Source organism: Lissotriton vulgaris, chromosome 9, assembly GCF_964263255.1.
Source record: "Lissotriton vulgaris chromosome 9, aLisVul1.2, whole genome shotgun sequence".
Classification (NCBI taxonomy): Eukaryota; Metazoa; Chordata; class Amphibia; order Caudata; family Salamandridae; genus Lissotriton; species Lissotriton vulgaris.
The window spans coordinates 144,237,003-144,258,321 of NC_141697.1; the positions used below are offsets into that span (position 1 = coordinate 144,237,003).

The 21,319-nt window shown below is 43.2% G+C and overlaps 1 protein-coding gene across 2 annotated transcripts in view; it reads right to left on the bottom strand.

Moving 5' to 3' along the window:
* LOC147689747 (cytosolic phospholipase A2 delta-like) overlaps positions 1-1,576 on the bottom strand; it is a 164,854-nt gene extending 163,278 nt beyond the window's left edge. For both annotated transcript variants that reach the window (XM_086937227.1, XM_086937226.1), the window contains exon 1: positions 1,434-1,576. In XM_086937227.1, coding sequence (XP_086793353.1) covers positions 1,434-1,469 — 36 coding nt within the window. In that variant the 5' untranslated portion in view covers positions 1,470-1,576. The remainder of the gene's footprint in view (positions 1-1,433) is intronic.
* Between the last annotated feature and the right edge of the window lie 19,743 nt (positions 1,577-21,319).

Below are 21,319 nucleotides of genomic sequence, written 5' to 3' on the forward strand. Positions count from 1 at the left end.
CCCTCCCACCCCTACCAGCAGGCTTGCATACACTTTCCACCTGCTCAGGGCAAGCAGAAATTGTATGTGTTTTTTTCACTGAAATGGTGAAAAACTGTGCGGTAAAACACCTGGTAAGCCCAGGTGTAAGACGGTATTCCCCATTTTAGGAAAAACCCGTAATGTCTGGACTGTGCAGCGGAGATACCTGCCTGTACATTTAATTCCAACCCTCCAGTTTGTCCACTGCAAAGTCCAGCCAACTAGTAAAGATGGCCTTAGTATAACTGAAGGAGGGCACAACAGCACCTTGCCACTATCTGGGCACCAATTTAGTGGTTCTGGTGAAGACAATACTCCTCGTTGGAACTTTAGATATTCCTGTACCATTGGAAAACCCTTCTTGGTTGGCAATATCTGGTAAGGACAAACAGTTCTGGTATCAGCCTGTATTGATATGTCTGTCAAGACTCCATCAGAACTCATTCTACTTGGCTTTCGAAACACTGAGTGAGACTGCTGAGATCGCTAACAAGAGTGCACATTTTAAAACCAGCGGGCCATTGAGAGAGTAAGGTTGGAAACCGCTAGGAGTCCAGATTCTAAAAGGAACTACGGTCCCTCTTCCCGACAGTCACACATGAGATCTGTACATCTGAGTCCTCACGAAATCCCAATACCGCCTTCTCTCCTCAAGGGAAGAGCTGAGTTCTTTAGCTTGTGGGATGCTGGTGGTGAGGATACAAATGTGTGCAAAATCATATACTTCTGCTCTGACGCGTATACATACGACAGCGCTACAACTCGTATTGGGTACTGAGACTCATACATAGACTTTAACAATTTCCCCTCTTATACATTAGCTGAGCTTCACTAGCAAGTAACACCTCCAGGAAGCTCAGGACCTGAACCAAAAGTGAGGATAAAAGGACTTTTGTAGCGTGAACCCTCCATTCTTGAAATCCATGAAATATCTGAGATCCTAAGAGGTGATATCAGTCAGGAATACCATCATTCACATAGTCTTATTTAGCACGAGGTAATCCTCCCCTTTAGGAGAAGACCATGTGACATCAAACTCACACTCTTCCTCAATCTAGAGCTCAGAGATACTTTAGAAATATTGTTCCTGCATACTTCTCTTCTTGAGAATTAATAGTTCTCCTTAAAAGAAGGACACTTTGTGATCAACAAGAACAGTTTGCAACATCCATAACAGACAATACCAATATTAGTTGAATTTGAAATTAATTATGGAATTTGGATTGAAAAAAGGTCATTTAAATTAGCTGCACAGACCAGCTGATCTTTCCCATTCCATACTGGGTGGAAGTAAAGTTCAAAGACCTACCAAAATCTCATCTCTGCAACACGTGTTAAAAAGTACCAGTGGTTGTATTTCTCTGAACTCCTAAGTGACTTGGATCTAAGGTTCTATGTAAAGGGGCACTTACCTTATAGACCTCGGCAGATGGTCCACCGGTTGCCATGACTAAAATCCAAGAATAATCTGGATCTCTTGCAAGGCAGAGACCCAAGCAGGAGGTGTTGTCGACTGGAACCCGAGAAGCAAATCCACGTCCGTCTTAAGCACCCACAGTTTGTTATTATCTCTATGATGAGTGATGTTATAAACAGGTGAGGTGTAATTATACCTGGGTGCTGCCTCTCATTTGGAAGCTCACCATGAATAAGAGCCAGGCACTCCTCCCTCATTTAAACTTGACACCACCCTCACCTGCTCAACACAGAAAAGTGCCTGAGGACTTGGACTACGGTAAGAGAGCCTCCTATTAAACTAATAAAATCATATCCTCATCGAAGGCAAGAAGCAAGATACAAGATATGGTGCTAGACAGGCCTTGCCCCCGAAGCATTGAAACCCGGAATCCACGCGAACTGAGTACTCCTTCAATAAGTGGTACTCAGGGTAGTCCGATTGAGCATATGCAACTTTAGGTTAAAAGAAAATCATTGTAAGAGTCACTATGGCCAACAATGGATGTTAACAATCCTGACTTACCTGTATTGCTGCTCCTGTAGTGATAGCTAATTAATTGCAGTTAGGAACAGTGAAATGCAAGCTGCATTTCATTAGCAAAGAAGCCTATAAAGAAAGTTTCTTAGTTGTGTATTGTTGACTTATTAACATTTGCGCAACACAGTCAGGATGCTTTAAGGATGTGGTTGTACCATAATCAAAGCAAACGTGTATTTTTACTGCGCCTCTAGGTGTGCCCTCAGGAAACCAAACCATGAGGATGAAAATTGTTTTTTTTCGGGATGACACACTTTTTGTCATTGAATGTATCGTAGTTGAGATTAGGAGCCAGGTGTTTGTCTGGCCATGCGCCGGTTGCTTGAGCTGCCAGTCGTGGTGCTGCATTCCCCTGTGATGTCATATCCTTTGCTCAATATGCTGCATTATATGGAGATGCAGACTGAGTGGCCATGAGCATGCTGATAGCACTGTTCCTATCACTCTTCAATGGCTACCTCTGCCCGGGGCGAGTGCCTGGTTCAGATTTCTGTCATATAGCACAATCGGATGTAAATGGACCTTGGTCACATTAGATGGGCACCTGCTGGAATCGAAGAGAGGCTGAGGATGGACCAGGAGATGATTAATAGTCTATTGGGACCTTAATAGGCAGATGCTGGTTAAGACAGAAGTCACATTGGGAGGGGTAATATCTATATTCTCAAAATGTTCAGTAATCCCACCTCGTACGCCATATCTATTGATACCACAGGTATATCGGGGTGAGGGTAATTACCCTAGTTAAAAATCAATGACGGGTAACATGGGTGTTTCCATGCCGACTCCCACATTTTTTTCTCCATTTTCATCTTTAGTTTCACTCAAGTCATGACCTGTGGTGTTCCATCTGATCTTGTAATCTCAAAATGGCCAATAACCCATGTTAATGCCCCAAAGGGATTTACATGCCATTCTTAATGGGACGCTAATTGTGTCCGCCACAGCCCTTACCAGTTCTCTGCTTGCGGGTAAGCCTGCATCATAGAGTGTCGGTCTGGTTCATCAACTAGTGCGGAAGGCAGATTCCTAGAGGTACGTCATATGTAGCAATTATCGCACATCACACCCACCTGGAGTGATCAGCTTTCAACTCCCTGTTCAGATTAGGCGTTCCCCTCAAGGCTATCTTGGTAGAATGTATAGTGGCTCACGTGCTTAGGGAAAGGCTACAAATAGAGGCATTTTTGTGTAGGATTCTAGACACTAGACTCAAGTTGTACCTGTGAATGAAACCTCTCACTGCAACGCTTCTGCGTCCAGCACAGTGGCCCTGCCTTCCTAGGTACACCCTACATAATCTAAAACGCCTTCTTGCAGTTGTAGGCTCCCTGAAGCCCAGAGCTACTCCAATGTGCATTCAGGGGCTCTGTAGAAAAAGCGATAAAGCAACGTTGTTAATGAAGACGGAAACTCTTAAGAGTTGATTTTTTAAAATCTCACAATAAAATATTTCAAAACTTTAAGGGTTAAATACATAGGAATGTTGATATAGAGACCATGGGCCTATAGCATAGGTTGCTTTCTATGAGTTAAAAGGCTACTGTATATCTTCAGCTTATCTTTAGGCTCACTCTTCAGTTCCTCTTCCTTTTCCCATACTCCCTATACAACCAGCCCTGATGTGTCATGGGTCCCTTATTTCCTTCCCAGTCCAGTAGCTCTTCCTACAATCTCTACCTTCAATTTTCCTCATTCTTGTATTCCTGAAGCTATCCTGTCTGAGTCCACATGGCTCTTTCAATGATGACCTTGAATCGTCACTTAGTTCTTCTTCCTTTCCCTTTTTAGGTCGAGCATTCAAGTCCTCTTGGATATACTTTAGTATCTACTTATATACTTTAGTATATACTTATATGTGAATGTACTGTGTGGGGTCTGGAGATCAGCCCAAGGACTTGTCTGCTTCTGCTTAGGGACTTTCTTTCTGTTCAACTGCTTCTTTTTAACTGTCCTGATAGAGAACGACCAGTAGAGGTCATTAAAATACCAGAATTGCTTTTTGCTGAGGGACTTACTTTTTTCTATTTTTTTGACAACTGCCTCTATTTCACTTTTTTTGATAGAAAACTACTAGCAGAGGTCAGTAAAATGCCAGAATCACTTTAGCATTCTCTAGATTCCAGTCCATAGAAATTGTCTTCCACGAGCACCCGTAGGCAACAATATTTTTTCAAATCTTGTATTTTCAGTGACATAAGCACAGAAGGCCCTGATTTGATTATATTCAAAACAGAAACTCTGGACTATATCATTTCCCGCTGAAAGGCACTATTTCTCTCCATGTGTTCCCATTCCTGGCGTGTCACACATTTTGGTGCTTACTTTCCCTCCATGTTAAAAAACAGTAGATGTTTCAGCACCCAGGCTAATGTAATGTATAGCTAAATCCAAATAAGGTCCCAAAGGCAAGACTGATTGCATTGTGTGAAAGAATAGGGGTACCCCTGAAACAAGTTCTAAATCAGTGAAAATTACTGGTGTGTAAATATCAACATTAGGAACGGGATAGTTAAGGTGGACCTAAGCAGAAATTCTTAACAATGAATGCATTCGATACATGTCATCAATGACGTCTGTGTCAATCAATAGAATTTTAATATATTTTTTTATTTCAATTTATAAGAATATATATAGTGTACAATAAATACATAGAAATCAAAAAATAATTCACAATTCACTTTCAATAAAAATACATCAATCCAAATGGTTCACAGTCACAATGCACTTTGATTTATTGCTCTTTTCACCTTGATACAAATTTGATACAATTTTAAGCATGGCTAGGAATACGTTCCTACGCGTGTTTCAGCTTGGTGCCTTCATCAGGAAGCCATGTTTTCGTGAAAAAAAAGTGACCTTGCATTGGGTCCTAAAACTGCTTCAATGGTGGGCCAGGACGATGTCTATTAAGATTTCGGGAGTGGATCTATTTAGTAGCTTTAGTTGATCAAAACGGGATATGGACAGCCCGTCTGTCAGTGTCCCATAGCTCTCTTCGTTAAATGACCCGAGATGTGTGTACAACTAAGCAGTGCCAGGGGGGGTGTTCACAGCTCGTAATCAAGTCTCTAAAGGATTCTGTAGGACATTGAGATCATGCTCCCTATATTTTGATCAGAGACTTGCAGTATTGCAATGTTCCAGCTTAGGTGGGCGCACTGCTTTCATGTAAATGGCACAGGGCTATATGGATGGGAAGTCCATGGTCTACGGAGCGCAAACGTCGGTATGCGGTGTCCCTACAGCCGCCTTCTCGTCTGTCCTCTGGTAACGGGCTGTGAACACCCCCGCTGGCACTGCCTTTGGCTGCCATAAGTGTGGCAGGGTATGCTCAGACGTGAGTCCCTTGCTCACTTTGCCACTGGATTCAAGCAAGCCGGGCTGAAGACGGCTGGAATGCCAGAATCTGGTCCTCGGAAGCTTGTTTCCGGTCCAGGGAAGACATGGTTTGGCAGTTCGGGCTGGACTGTTCCCATGAGGCACAGGGTCAGACTGATTTGCATATAGCCATGTCTGAACTGGGGTGGCAGAGTGGGCTAAAGAACAGTGATGGATTCAACCCAGATCTTTTGACTGGGTGTGAGTGTTTGATTGATTCGGATGCTCTATCCATCACCACCCCCTTTTGTACCGATGTTATGTTAACATAGCATAATTTAGCACTTATAAAGCATTCGATCACCTAGAGGTTTCTTGGTGATGAGATAAAGAAGATATCAGGGGCACAGAGACTCGAAGAAAGAGGGTATCTAGTGAGGGTAAGACTATTTGAATAACTACGTTTTTAGGGATTGAGTCTAAAAAATGGACTCTTGACAGAAATCAGCTGGCAAAGAATTCCATAAAGTAGTGGCTTGGACTGTGAAGCTTTGGAAATTTCTGAGTGACAATCAAATGTATTAGTTGATCACGGAGTGCGTGATGTACGTACCTTTCTATCTTTTCAGTATTGAAACGTGCGTCCATCTGGGAAGGTGATAGAATAATAAGCAGCCTCCTTTGAAATATGTGAATGATAAAGTTTGCCTGGTGAACTGTCTGGGTATGTTTGGTCGGAAAGGATGTAATCTATCGCAAAGCAGATCCTTGGAAACCGGCCTACTCCACATGGTCAGCAGAGATCTTGTAGTTGACCGCATCAAAAGAAAGCAGATGACAAATCTAATATGATTAATGTTGAGGCCAGCCCTGAACCATTATCCCACTTTAGATAATCTACTGCTGGTGGGATTCCAGGTTCTGTGCTATGCATGGGCCAGAATCCTGCTTGGAGTGCATGAAGAAACTTTGGATACTGTTGTTAATCGCAAACGTCTTAGGCAACGTGGGCTTCTAAAATCTTGGCTGGATAGGAAATAAGCAATGTTGGCCAATAGATTTTAAAGTTATAAGTTTTAAGCAAAGTGGTGTCATTTCACTGTTTTTTTTGTAATGGCAGAACTATAATTTTTATAGCCATCTGCCTCTAAAGCTAAAGCTAGAGATTTATTTAGAATGCTCTTCAGAAGTTGTGTAATTGGTGGAGGCAATGGTCGTTTGGTAAGCTGGACTTTACCTTTGTCATGAGATCATGGAGCTGATCTCTGATAATTACTTGAAATGAAAATAAAGTGATAGAATTCCTTTCATGCTCAGCCTCTGTGTTGCTAATAGTGTTGATATTTATACTTTCTTTCATTTGAATTTTTAAATGTAACGTTGTCAACAAAGAAGGTACTAATTTGATCTCAGGATTCCCAAGTAGGATTCAGCCTTAGTGTAAGTTAGTCAGCAGAAGACAGTTTCTTCAGAATAATAAAGATCTCTTTTTGTTTATTATTTGTTTCTAATATTTGTGGAATAATAGGAAGTCTTTGTCTGACTTAGTTTGTTCTTATGATCGGTTAGACCGCTTTTACAAACAGAACAGGTTTTGATCCGAATTTGACTTTCTAAAACTCCTGGGGAAGTTGGTATATCTCAAGAAAGCCATATTGTAGCAACTTTGGTTCAGTACAGTCAGACCTCCATTAGAACCTGGGGCAACTGATCGAATCATGGACCCGCCCTTGATTAACAAATCCTCAGATTTCTTACTCTCAGTTCAAGATCTCCCACTCATGATACCGGGCAGAAGAGTACCCACATCCCAACCACCCTCTGCAGCAAGACACTGCTCCCTTTTAGTAATGACAGGAGCCCTCACCATGTGTTTTGGGTCACTGTCCAATAATATTGTCCCATGCACTTCCCGCCGTCAAACTCTGAACTCTTCTTGGGTGGTTCACTAGTAGATGAAGCAGCGACAGGCCTTCTATAGAGCAGCAAGAGTGCAAAATGTCCTCTTGTGAGAGATGGAGAAGGGTGAGGTACAGATTTGGGGACTAAGGTCTGTCTTAAAAGGTGGGGCCCTTCTTGAGTGCCAGTTGACCAATATGGAATTGAGGTCCCTGCACAACATTGTGTACTTCTCAGTTATCGAATCAGTCAAGGTGGGCACAGCACCTTATCTTCTCTCAGTAGGCTGGTGCAGATTAGCGCTGTCAGTATCTTTTTCATTGGTACCTGTTCGACCTCACAATGCTCATGCATTGCTCTCTTAGTGGTCCTGCCTCTGCTGAGGGCCTGCAGTATAACATTGCTGATATTGGCTGATCAAGATGATGGTCAGCAAAAAAAAAAGCAAGGGGGGGGTGGGTCACTGCACCACATATGTTCTCATAGTTTGGCCTCGGGGAGCACAGATAGAGGGCGATGACTTTGTCCTTGGATTCTACCTCTTCTTCCTTGTCTAGGTCATCTACTGGCTTGTTGTAAGAGATGGAATCAAACCTTTGTTCATACTCTAATTCCTGAGCTGGGTCCTCCAACGGACCACTCACTCTCCGAGGATCTTGCAGGAAGTGATGATTTGAGGTCCCATGCTGGTACTGGCAGTGATGATGGCGGCAAGGAGGTAGCATTGCTGTAAAGTGATAATGATGGATCCAGAGCATGTGAGCATACATAGGCACTAGGAGCACTTGCTCCTTCAGGCCAAACATATACATAAATGTAGGAAAGTTGAGTATTATGTAGAGATGCTGGTTAGGCTTCATTATGTAATACTCTCACAATGCACCAAAGAGGGTTCTTGGATTCACAATAATAAAAACTCAGCCCTGGTAGTGTGGCAAAGAACAGTCAGGCTTTACTAGAGGAACATGTGTTAAGCATTTCAGGGCACCAACATGGACAATAAGTAATTGACACGACTCAACAGAAATCCAACACCAATTTGTTAAAATAAAGCAGATGTTTATATTAATTTAGACAGCGAAACAAACAAAATCAGATACATAAAATTGGAGTTACGGATTTTAGAATGAACAATAGATCACAGCAATTAATTACTGAAGAGCTCTAGCATCGCGGTCAATGGTGAAAAGCACTAGTGACAATCGGTCATTTGCACTTCAAGTTGCGTGAAACTTAAGTAGGGTAGGGGGGTGATGCTGGTTCCAGGACCAAGCCACAACAGCCAGTTCGATTTTACCTGGGTCAAGAAGCCCGGGTGCAGAGTTGTCCTGGCTGCCCAAGGTGCTGCAGCGGGAGCCCCTGGGAAGTTGGCTTTATGGCTTACAAGGTGCTGGGCAGGAAACAGGTGCAATAAGTCGACAATGAAGCCACAACTGGTATCAGATAAAGTTGTTTCAGAGTTGCCCCTTGGTGCAGGGTCAAGTAAAAGCGGTGGTTGATGTACTGGCCACCATCAAGCCTTGGCAGCTGTAAGGTCAGCAAGAAGTTGTTTTGACACCCTGAGCTCCGGTGGAACACGGTAGCCTTATGAAACTCTCTGGATGTCACAACTACGTTTCTCACAATAAACTGGACCATCTACCCCTGGGGGATCCCTCAGAAGGCCAGATGCACAGTGAATCTTAGGTTATGGTATGTTGTTTTTACCTGTAGACTGCAGGGTACTAGTGCAACTAGTCCAAGGGATTCAGGAGTTACCTTTGGCTCACAAATGGGCCTTTATGTCTGGGGGAACTGATCTTTGTCCGAGACGGGTCGCAGACATGCAGTTCCAGGAATGTTGTTATCGGTGCAGAGTGCTGGGTCTTTGGCGTGTGCAGATCCTGTTGTTGCAAACACAAGTTTCTTCTTTTGTCCAAATCAGATGAGAAATAAGGCTCTGGCTTCAAGGGTGCCCCTTAAACCATCGATGTATGGTGATAGGGGTGTGGGTGCAAGTGGGCAATGGGCTACTAGCCCCCACAGCTAATTCGCCACTGAAGTGAACACAACCAGGGGTATGAGTCACATATTCTACCTAGAACTCTCTATTCTGCCACTTTTAAAAATGCCAGAAGCCTTCCACAGCTGTACAGACCAGGTAGACTACTCTGGTCACTCTAGGGATGTGGCTAGCCTTTCGGGGTGTACACCTCTTGACTACATAATTTTCCTGCCTGTCTGTGTGCAAATGTGCCTGAGATCAGGGGTAGGGTTGATTACTCCTTTGGGAGGCAGCCTGAATGCATATCAGAGGCGGTGAATTCTTCAAAGCTCACTGCCTTGATGTGCCACATCACTAGCCATCCTGTAAGGCCAGAAGGTGCCACCTCCTTCTCATTCAGGCCTTTGTTTCTGACTCCCAGGAGTGTTCACACCTTCTAGCAGGGTGCCAGGTGCCTGTCTTGGTGGTAGCAACTGTGGATTGCCAGCCAGAGTACAGGAAAGGCTGAGACAAACAGGTGGGCAACCTCTAAGGTAGCTTTCCTGGGTGCATGCCATATCAACCCTGGCATGGGAATCATGTCAGGGGTGATGAGACACCGTGTTTGATACCAAACACATCATATTTCAGCGTTACCATAATGGAGCTGGCAACCTATGTGGTGCCTAGACTAGCCCATGCTATCCTATGGACAGCTGATCACTTATAGTAGTCTTTAATGGAAAAGGCTACTATAGAGACATATAAGCTTGCACTTACATGCCCTCACCCTTAATATACTGCACTCTTCTTCCTGGGCTGAGGAGGCCTACCTTCGGGGTGATTGGCATACATTAAAGATAGTGGTTTAACCTTGCCACACATGGTGCAGGCAAAGTCGATTTTGAGCAGTTTGCACTGTTCCTGCAGTCTGCAATGGCAGGCCTGCTGTCATCTGTTTACTTGGGTAACTCAGGGTGGAACAAAAAGTGCTTCAGGCCTGTGTGATTCCTTTAACTCCCATACCATGGGCACCACTCGTACTGTTTACCAGGGGCTTATAAGTGGGTTAAAGTGTTTGCCAATTTGGGTTACCAAGTCACATATATCAGTTTTACTAAGAGAGTTCTGACACTGGGGACTGGGCAGCAGGCTCCAGGGCACTTTCAGAGTCATTACCATCAGCTTTGGAGCAAACAATGGGGGTTGACCATACAAAAACTACACTTTCCTACACTAAATACCATACATAAGTGGCATCAAGCACTCTGAAGCCATAATACCCTCTCAGCGGGTGTTAAGCTGTACACAATGGGACTTGGTTAAACCTGTGGGACCCTGGCAGTTTATCACGTGGGGCTGCTCATAGTATATGTGATAAATAGGGTAACTGGTTGAGGGGGGTGAAACCCTACTCAAGCAACAACCACAATCCTTGCCAGGGAGAAGCACAAGCAAACCCCAAATGAATCTGTGCTCAACCCTCAGGTAGCTTGGCACAGAGCAGTCAAGCTTAACTTAGAGGCAAGGTGTGAAGTATTTATGTAGCACTTCAAAAAACATAAAGTGAAAACCCACCAACAAGAAAAGGTCCCCACCAATTTAGAAAACTAGAGTACTATTTAACAAATAAAACAAGGCCAAAAAGGCAAAAATCCAATCAGAAGAACCAGAGATATACACTTTTAAAGATTTCAGAGAAAATAGCCAACTGTGGAAATCTGGTCATACCGATCTGAGAGGAAGTTACAAATTCAGGCCAATTGCGATGGAGCATGGGCCAGCTACCTCGACCAAGTCAGGCTCACTGACCAAGAGCACCTAAGGTTCAGGCTGCAGAGCATTGTGAGCTCCTGCATTGAGGATGAGTCATGCAGCTGAGGCGAAGCACCAATACAAGGAGCTGGGAGGCAAGGTTCTGCCTCATCGTCGAGGATCCCATCAATGAGGGCCTGCGATGCAAAGTGCAGTGTTGAGGATGCATCGCGCAGTTGGGGTGATGATTCACTTCCGAAGAGTTAAGAGACTGTGATGCAAGAAGCTGCGTTGATGTTGAGGCTGCCGTTGATGTGAGATTCACTGTGTCAGTGAAGCTTTGCACTGCAGCAGTTTTGATACTGCCTTTGGGATCGATGCGGAGTCCTTACGCTGGGCGAAACTTTGCAGCAAAGGCAATGTGTTGGTTCTGCTTGGGGTTGCACCGCACAGCTAAGGAGATGTGCTGGTTCAGCTGGTTCTACAGGTGGGCTGGCAGATCGCCTTCAGGCCCACTTCCAAGGTTCCAGGGCTGATGTGGCACCACTTGGCAGAGTAGGACTCACAGATAGCAGTTCAGATGCTGGTTTCAAGGGTGTTGGAACCTTCTGTCCCTGTGGCTCTAGTCAGGAGGCAAGCCCCCTAGCCTTTGGAGTCACTCTGGTGTCCTGGGTTCAACAGATGCAGGTCCATTCTTTCTCGCCCAGGCAAGAGTGCAGCAGGCAGCAGGTAAGCACAGCAGGGCAGCAGCCCTTCATAGCAGCAGTCAAGCAGAGTGTCAGCCCTTCTTTCTGGCAGAGTATCCACAAGTCCAGAAGTGTACTTAGGAGTTTGTGTCTGAGGTCCAATGGTTATACCAGGTGCCTCATCTGAAGTGGAAGAAGCTTCAAGCGGTTTCCACCACCCTGAGGTGTCAGGCTTTCTTATCTTCAGTGTCCTGGCCCCAGGTTCTCTGGGCATACAATAGACTAGTGACAATCCCTTTGTGAGAGTGCTCAGGCAGTGCTTTTGTGATGTATAAGTGTGGTAGGTGACAGCCCCTTCCCCTTGTTAACCCCCCCCCCCCCTTGTTAACTCAGAGTGACCAATCCTGCTTTGTCCCACTGTCTGGGAGCAATACACAAAGACCAACTGCCAGTTACAACTTATCATGTGACCCAGGCTGCAGACACCAAATGGTTAGGACAAGAAATGGCAACTTTCTAAAAGTGGTATTTTTAGAAATATGGTAATAAAATCAGACTTCACCATTAAAGAGGGCTTTTAATTACACCAAACTCAACTTGTATACCTGCACCCCGATGGAAGTTACCGCTTATTAAATGCAATAAGGAGATAGACCTTGCAGTAGTGAAAAAGGAAAGAAAGAATTTTTGACAACCAGGACATGTAAAACTTAAAAGTACATGTCCAGCTTTTTAAATACACTGTACTTTAGGGGCGACTTATATATATTAAAAAGGAAGGTTTGGGCCTGGCAAAGCTTTATTTTCCCAGGTCGAAATGGCAGTTTAAAACTGCACACACCGGCTGCAAAGAGACGTGTTTAAAGGGGTACTTAAGTGGATAGCACAATCAGTGCTGCAGGCCCACTGGCAGCATTTAATGTACAAGCTCTGGGCACAGGTAGTGCAACTTTACTAGGCACATACATGCCAAATGGGTATAAGCCAATTTTACCAGGTTTTAAAGAGAGAGCATACGCACTTTAGCACTAGTTAACAGTGGTAAAAAGCCCAGACTCTTAAGAGCCAACAAAAACGAGTTTAGAAAACAGGACATTGAAGGCATAGGCTTAGGGATGACCCTGCAGAAAGGTCCAAGTCCAACAGTATCACATCCATTTCTCAGATGTTTCCCTCATTGCTTCTCATAGCTTTATGGGATTCTGGTGCAGCGTTACGTATAAACCCTGAGAGTCCTGTTTGTCAACACAAGGATATCCAATTTTTTGTCATGCTAACCTAGATTGCTTTGGGCTCTAATGTGATATCAACCTCCTAGCAAAAGACTGTCCAAGTGCCCCAAGGCACCAACAAGGTTGGTGGCCCTATGTTGTGATCTCCTCATGTTGCCCACTTACTGTTCCCTGCTGGCATCTAATGCCTTGTTCAGGGCTGGACTGACCGTAGCGGGCACCGGGTATTTCCCTGGTGGGCTGCCAGGGTGGGGCCATTTTTGTTACTGGGGGTTGGTTTTGCATTATTGCCCCCTGTAACAAAAGCAACTGCAGTGTTTAACACACGCAGCCACCCTCCCCCACCCCTACCCCCTGCGGCCGGCCCCACTGAACTGCCAGGGCCGGTTTGCATTCCCTATCCTGCCCTGGCCCTGTTCTGCCATGTGGACTCACATCACTCTGGTTCATCAGGTGACTTCAAGGAACATCCTCCAGTGATTTAGGATGACAAATACGGAACCATCTGTCTAGCTCTCAGATTACTCACTGAGCTTGTCTCAGCCCTTCGGAAGCCATTTCAGTTGCAACAGTGAGAGAAAACACCCCAATCGACAGCCTTACTCAGACCGTCCATCACCAGACTCTCTCCCTTGATGCATTAGAAGGCTCACCTGAACATTCTATCATTAGGCAGTCTCCAAGTACACCTGTTATCTACCTGACGAATCACACAATGATATCAAATATAATGACAAACAAGCCCTGCCCTGTTCATCAGTCAGTCCACCCTCTTTATTAGGGGATGCGAGCTGTAATTGCAAGCCATTTCTAAGCCTCCTGAAACTAGGCTAATGAATGGTTCTAATGGAGGCATAGACACAGCATTCCCCCACCCTACAATGCCCCTTGCAAGTCTGAAAATACTTTTTTGATTGCTGAGTTAGGAACACTTTGTATGCATATTTAAATATAGCTCTTTTTAGCACTGACAGGGTTACACTGTGCTTTATCAACATCCTAAGCGCCCTTCGGGTGTATGATTGGAAGAGTGTTTTAGTTTGGACTGGGTGGGTAAAATGATTGGTTGTTATGATTAAGGTTTGGAGACAGGGTAGATGTGTTGCAGTACTTTTGCGTGGGGGCTGTAGATAGTGTGAAAAAGAGCAACTGTGCTTACAGGTACTTAAGAACTATATACTAAAATTGTATGTATATGGTTGCCCTTTAACAGATTTCTGATCACTGCAGGGACACTGTCGATTCAGCCCACAACGACATTGGTGAACCATCTTGATGCATTTTCATCCATTTACAAGAAAATTGCATGTTGTCCAGGTATTGAGTCATGTACTGGGGAAACATATTTTGATTACTTTTCTAAGTGGTCGCTGATCATCTTTTTTTTTTACACAGATTTTATTTGTCATAATAGCACGTATAATGCAGACCTCTTAATCTCAGAAACAACTGCTGCATGAAAGAAACAAAACACATGTACTTTGACCGTTTTACATAATGAAAAATAGGAGAATATGAAAGGCAATACAAATAAAATCAATACCTTTAAGCAACAAACCACCCACCTCCCTTCCCACCGCCCATAGTCCGAAACAACATACATCTGACCCAGGCTGCTAACGGTCCACACAAGAACTCAACAGCCACAATACCATTATCAATTGATGAATCATGAGCCACACATAGGGAAATGCAGGGAACGGGAGAGGTCAACTTGCTACTCTGGTTCACGACCGGCGGTTCCAGGTCCAAACCTTGATAATCTGCCCAGCACCTCCAGATCTTATAGTGCTTCCTTGGGCACCCTCTAGCCTCCATGATGGGGAATCCCAAGGCCCATACTAAAGTCAAGGCCATTTTTCCATGTCGAGACCGATGGGGCGACCACCGCCTTCCTGGCCCTAGCTATATCTCTGTTTGGTAATGTGAAGCCTAGCAGCAGGAGATGTTGCTTATAGATGTTGCCCCCGATCCCTTCCATCACATGGAGGAGAACTAGTTTTGGTGAGTGCGGAAGCTCCCACCCCAGAACCTCAAAGAGACAAGCTAGCACCCCCCTCCAGAAGCGAGCCAGCGGTTTGCAATGCCATATAATATGTATCAGGGTCCCCTCTTCCTGCCCGCAGCGGAGACACTCAGGGGAAGCCACCAAGCCCGCCCTCCAGAGCCTAACCCTGGTAAAGTAAACCCAGTGAAGGTATTTAAATTGGATAAGTCGCTGGCGCACTGCAATAGCCGCCCCACATGGGAAGCCAAAGCTTCTGTCCAGTCCTCCTCCTCTAACTGGCCTACATCACCCTCCCAGGCCTACCGTAGACGCTGCAAAGAGGGGGAACAATGCGTAACCTGAGATTGATAGATTTTGGAGATCTTGTGGTGAAGGAGGTCCCCCATAAAGATCTTTGCTTCCACCAGACTAAACTCCGGCAATGAGTTCAGGCCCTCCAGGCTGGGAGCAATGGCATGCCGAAACTGTAAATATTTAAAAAACGGAGTCTTTGGCATCTGGAAATCCGTCTGGATGTCTTGGAAGGATTTCAATACCGTGCCATGCATAACATCACCCAGAGTAGACCTCCCGATGTTATCCCAATCGCGGAACCCGAAGAGACCCAACAATTGGGGAAAACGCCCATTGTGCCACAGCGGGGTCTCTTTAGTCAGTCTGTTCCACCAGCCCAGTGGGGCAGAGTAAAGGATAGTGTGCAGGGAGTGATCCCCCATGCAGCGCCGATCCATGGCGTATGCTGGGTTGGCCCTATCCCCATACCACCACTTGTTAAGGACAAGTAGATGCGATGCAGCATAAAAGGACCATATATCGGAGGTTGCGAGCCCCTCTCGCAGATCATCTTTTATTTATATTTTGTGCGGTGTGTTCCATAATTTGAAGGTTTACATTGAGAAGGATCTTCCATCTACACATCTTTTTTTCTGCAAGGAGGAACTGTTAGCAGAGGCAGTGGCAGCTGCCTCCTACGGAATTTGCTAGGGCAGGCAAATGGGAGGTGGGTACTGGTGCATGAGGGCACATTACATCAACAAAATTTCCAACATACATAATTTTAAAACGGTAATGTAATGCAGGTCGGCAATTAAATACATTCATAACATTATCAAAATGTTAAAAAAAGAAAAGAAAACTTACCTTACAGCATGTCTACGCTCCCTTCCAGTGTCCTTCCCTCTTCCAGTGTAGGCCCCAGGCGACTCCCCTAACCAATCACAGCATTGCTCTCATGCAGCATGAGCGCAGCACCAGGATTGGATGGAGAAGATTCTCTCAGCGCCACAAAGAGCACTGGAGGCCTTTACTCAGTCTCACTCCAGTTGTCCAAGACAGCTGGGTTAAAACGTTTAAAGTGTGCATGTCCGGCCATCACAAGATACCCGGCCAAAGAGACACGCGCACTTTAAACATAAGTGCCCTGCCCATTACTTCTTTCTGCTGCTGCCAGTCAGCAGCTGCCCCTCTCGGCTCAGGACGGGGTTATTGAAAAATAAAAGCATAATACATTAACTGTATTACCATTTAATTTTTCATCATTCGGGCATGAGAGGGCATTTCAATCAGTGGGGCGATGCTCCTCCGCCTTATTGGAGGAGCTGCCCTCTGAGTGGAGATGCCAGTCTAAATCTAAGGTTGCTTCTTTGGTGTATAGTATGGATGTGGATGGGAAAAAATTGGTTCCGTGCAATGGATTACATGTGGGCAATGTAAAGAGCTCTGAAAGGCATTCTTCTCGTGACTCGTAACCAATGCAAGATCTTGAAAGCAGAGTGAAGTTGAGGCTAAGAACCAGTCTGAATGCATCATTTTGGATTAGTTGAAGTTCACACAGTAAGTATTCTGCATTTAAAATGTATAATGTTAATTTTAAAAAAAAATTTATAATGTCGCCAGTGACAACATGCCCGAAGTTATTCTTTCTTCAAGGCAAAAGCTGGGGTCGAATGTTTGGACAGGAGGTAGTAAAAGCATGAGTTATCAGTGTACGATTGATGGGGGATGTTGGTATAGCAGTTTAAATAGTAAGCAACAAGCATAAGCAGATATAAAAAAAGAGGACAATAAAGGAAAGATTTGGGGCTAGCCAATGAAAACTGTGTTAGGTCATAAGATGTGGGCCAATCTTAACATGGTGGATTCTATAAGACACAAAGGAAGCAAACCTTTAAAACAGAGCATGACAACTTACAAAACAAAAACTGGTGAATACAAGGTATTCTCCAAAAATCTGCAGAGGTACCATAGTTCTCACTCTCAGTTTACCTACCTTGTTGTATGAACTGCGACTTTGAAGTAGTTCTACAAGGTTGCTTTCCCACCCAAGGGTGACACAAGTGAACTTGGTTCAATGCACCAGCACTGAATGTGAAACACAGGTTATTGCAGCCCTGCAGAACACTACCCAATGCATTGTTAAATTATGGCTTTTGGGTTATTATTAACACCCACTATAAAGGGATCAGATGCGCCATGGTAGCAGAAACAAACCTATTTCCTTACTCACAATATCACACACACACACTGCACTAAGAAGAATAGATACTTCAGTACACCTAAAACAACAATACCGGATATCATAAAAACAGTAGGAATGTACGTTGTGAGCAACGAGAATAAAAAATTAACATTTTAAACATGGTTAAAATATCACTGTGAGAGCATGTTAAGCAACTTGCATATTTTATTGACAGCAAGAGTTGCCATTACCAGTAGAGGCGTGAAGGCAATGTTCCCTGTGAAGGGCACACACTCGTTGCGGTAGCGGCCTTCCAATGGAATTTGGCTTCATCAGCACTAGGGTAGATGTAGCATCTTCAAAGCGCCCTGGCAGTAGGTGAGACCATCTTCTGGCAGAATTTCATGCAATAATCTAGGCAAAGGACCTCTCCTGACTAGTGGTCAAATGGCAATCCTTATACACCAAATCTCATAAGAGGTTGGAATTTCTGACTAAATGACCGGACACTTTCACAGTTCTTAGAAAGATAAGGTCAGACAACATCTCGATATCTGTGTGAAATAGCAGACATGACAATAATTCTGCATTCATTGAGACCTTCGTTGTCTAAAGATGGTGATCTCTATTATCTAAAATGACAACCACAATTGTCTAAAATGGTACCAGGGCCTACTTAAAATGGAGTGAGAGGAGTCAGACCTTAGGGGCTTTACATAATTCCTGACTGATACATCTGAATATGACATCATAGGAACATACCTAACATGGATGGACTTAGTTAATGTGTAGAGACATCGATGCTCTAAAATTACTAGGAATTAAAAGTCATGAGTGATGTAAATGAGGTCATAAGCAGTGCATTGCGAGGGCATAAGTTATAGTTAGCTCAGGTAACTATAACTGCTGAATTTCTATGATTTTCTATGAGTAAAATCTGAGCCTAACTATAACGTCCATGTAACCTTGGCTTTTTCCACTGAATTGCTGAGGTTTCTTTAATTCTATTTCATAACTAGAACATCCCTGTAGCCTTTGTTTTTTCACTGAATTGCTAAGGTTTCTTTAATTCTATTTCATAACTATAATATCCTTGTAATCTTTGTTTTCTTTCACTGAATTGCCAAGGTTTTTTTAATTCTATTTCATAACTAAAACGTCCCTGTAACCTTTGTTTTCCCCGTGAAAAAAAAAATATATATATATGTATAGAGCAAGTTTATAGAATACAACAAAGGCAATTAATATATCAATATATCATAAAAATATGTAGTGAGCAAAGCGAAGTATGAATACTTTTAAGACTTGCTTTGTTTCAAGAAATTCATGAAGGTATGTCAAATGCAGTAAGTCTAAAGTGTATCTAAAGAGGTATGTGTGTTGGCCATCAAACATGCTTATGATAACATGGAGAGGCCAGGTTAAAATATGCTGCATAGAAATTGTTGAAGCTCAGTATTTAACTGCAAAGATAAAGATCAATGACAACAGTAAAATGAACAATTTGCTCTCAGCATGTTTGAGTTTGCAAGATTTATTGGGAACCCAATTAGAAAGTAATCACAATGCAATATACGTGCCGCACGGAGACCTCAGCAAAGCTTACTGAGTGCCCAATTGGTATGACAGTGCAGAGACATTTTATAGGTATAAGCCCTCACAGGATGGGCATCATAGCATACTTAATCTGGATCAGGCTATGACCTGCTAGACCAATCAGTGAAGTGCACATATGGTGTGATACCCTTTTAAGGCTCGAAGTGTGCCTACACCCTAATATTGTTACCCACGTGTCATCTACAAGAGCAGATTTGGGTTTTTCCCTAAAGGTGAAATCTGCGTTTCTTGTGTACGTGGATTTTGGCACGTACTTGACCAGCTAGGGCAGGTCATGTCGACATCTTTTACTGGAGATATGAGGTTTAGCAATAGCAAGCTAAAAGCTGGAAGCTGGCATGTTTGTTCTCGGAAGCCTTGCGTTTGCTCTGCACGTTGCAGCTGACTGAGACTGGCTTGACACACAAAACGGAGCGTGCGACCATTCTGTGGATTTCTGCTGGTGTCTTTCTTTAGTAGTTCAAAGAAGACTATAGGCCTAAAAACATATGTATTTGGTATCATATAAATGTCTGCTTCGTCAAAATAAGTTACAAATTAACAAGAGTCTGGTAAAAAGAAAAACTTTTCTTTAGTTCATAGTAAATTCAGGCCAATCATGTCCCATATAACGTGCTAGAGTCTCTTGGCATCTTTCTTCAGCTGGCTATATATACTCCATGTTAATGATTTTCTTGTCAGAACAGGAAAAAGGTGATGATAGCACAGCTGTATGATGATGGAGAATCCGCCAGAAAAGCTGGAGAATAAAGAGTGAAAAATAATGGATTCAGTTCAAATACTGCTTTAATTCCAGTCAGCAGACAGACACAATGTTCTTAAAAAGATGCACCAGTCGTCAAAGATTATGTTAAATATTGATTGGATGATATCATCAAAGTGTGTCGGGTACTGTGTGTTTAACATCCTCTAAATTTCTGAAGCAGTTCTGGCTGTCTGCAGATATGTTTCAACCGCTTAAGTCAAAGGGATATCCTTTTGAAATAAAATAGAGAATAGTTCAATTAGATTATCAAAACATATGGATTTCATACCTAAACTATGCCAAGGGATGTTCCTAATTATCTTTGAAGGTGGCAGGTGTTATGTCCTTCCCCAACATTGTACTGTTTCTGAAACTGTATCAAAGGTGATAGCTGCAGTTTGCTGTATTAATATAAAAAGGGTCAACTTCATTTTCATTCAAACAAATGTAGGAAAAAGGAAACCTCCATAAATGGAGTAACTATGAATTGTGCATAATTTCATTTCAACCAATGGATTTATATTTTTGGCAATCACAGAAATGAAATGTGGTAACAGGTAAAGAAATTATACCTTGTATTAACTGGGTAATAGGTGCAGTGTCACTAACTGTAAATGGTGCGTCCTCAATTCGTTCTGCACTGAATTGTGTGTTTGTGGATTCTCTCTTTGCTATGGTTTCTGAATAAGTGACACATTATGTGATTCACACATGGCTGCTTCATTAAGAAGTTGCCAAGGCACGAAACCCGATTTAAGTGCTTGTAATGCCCCATTTAATAGTATAATGGCTCTTAATTGAGCCCGCCATGTTGTAACAAACCCAGATCTTCTTTTATGAGGTCTAAAGCTGAAGACAGAATATGATTTCATGAGTACACTTTCTTAGAAAGCGTGTGCATTCCATTGTTGACAACTTTTAAAACTGTTTGCAGGTTGTCTTGATCTACTTACCTAATTCTTTCTGCTGATTTTTTTCTGAATATTTGCTAAAATCTTTATGAATAGCATATATTCCAGTAGCCAGGAATCTTTTATTACTTTTAGGGTGTGATCCCAGAAGTAAGTCATGAAAATCCATATTTTCATTAAGTGAGGAAAAATCTTCTTTTACATCAGGAAGACTAGAATGTTCCAGCCATCGCTGGCATAGCCACTATAACTACTGCAGGTATTTGCATGTTATAATGTGGGTACAGGCAATTATCTTTCGTTCCATGTGTGTTGGAAAGAAAATGACGAATACAAATGACAGAATCATTTGGCCATAGGCTAAACTTTCAGTAGTTATTTGAGTTGAATTATAGGGTCCATTTTGTATGATATAATTTATGTCTGATTCAACACATTTATTCGGAATTGCCAATTATTGAACATGGTCATGTTTTTAAGATCCTCCATTGTTCCATATCCCAGACAGGTAGTCTGTTGGATTGTTTTGATCAAAAAATGTATTTCCTTTGATATTGTGCATGCCTGAAACAAGGTTTCTTTGACTTGGATCTGACAACATTTGGTTCCCCGAACACTTTTCTCATCAATGTTTGCTTTCCAATACTCATATCCTTGAATAGCCAGATTTTGAGTAAACTTAGTAAAGTAAATTAGCTTGTTGGTAG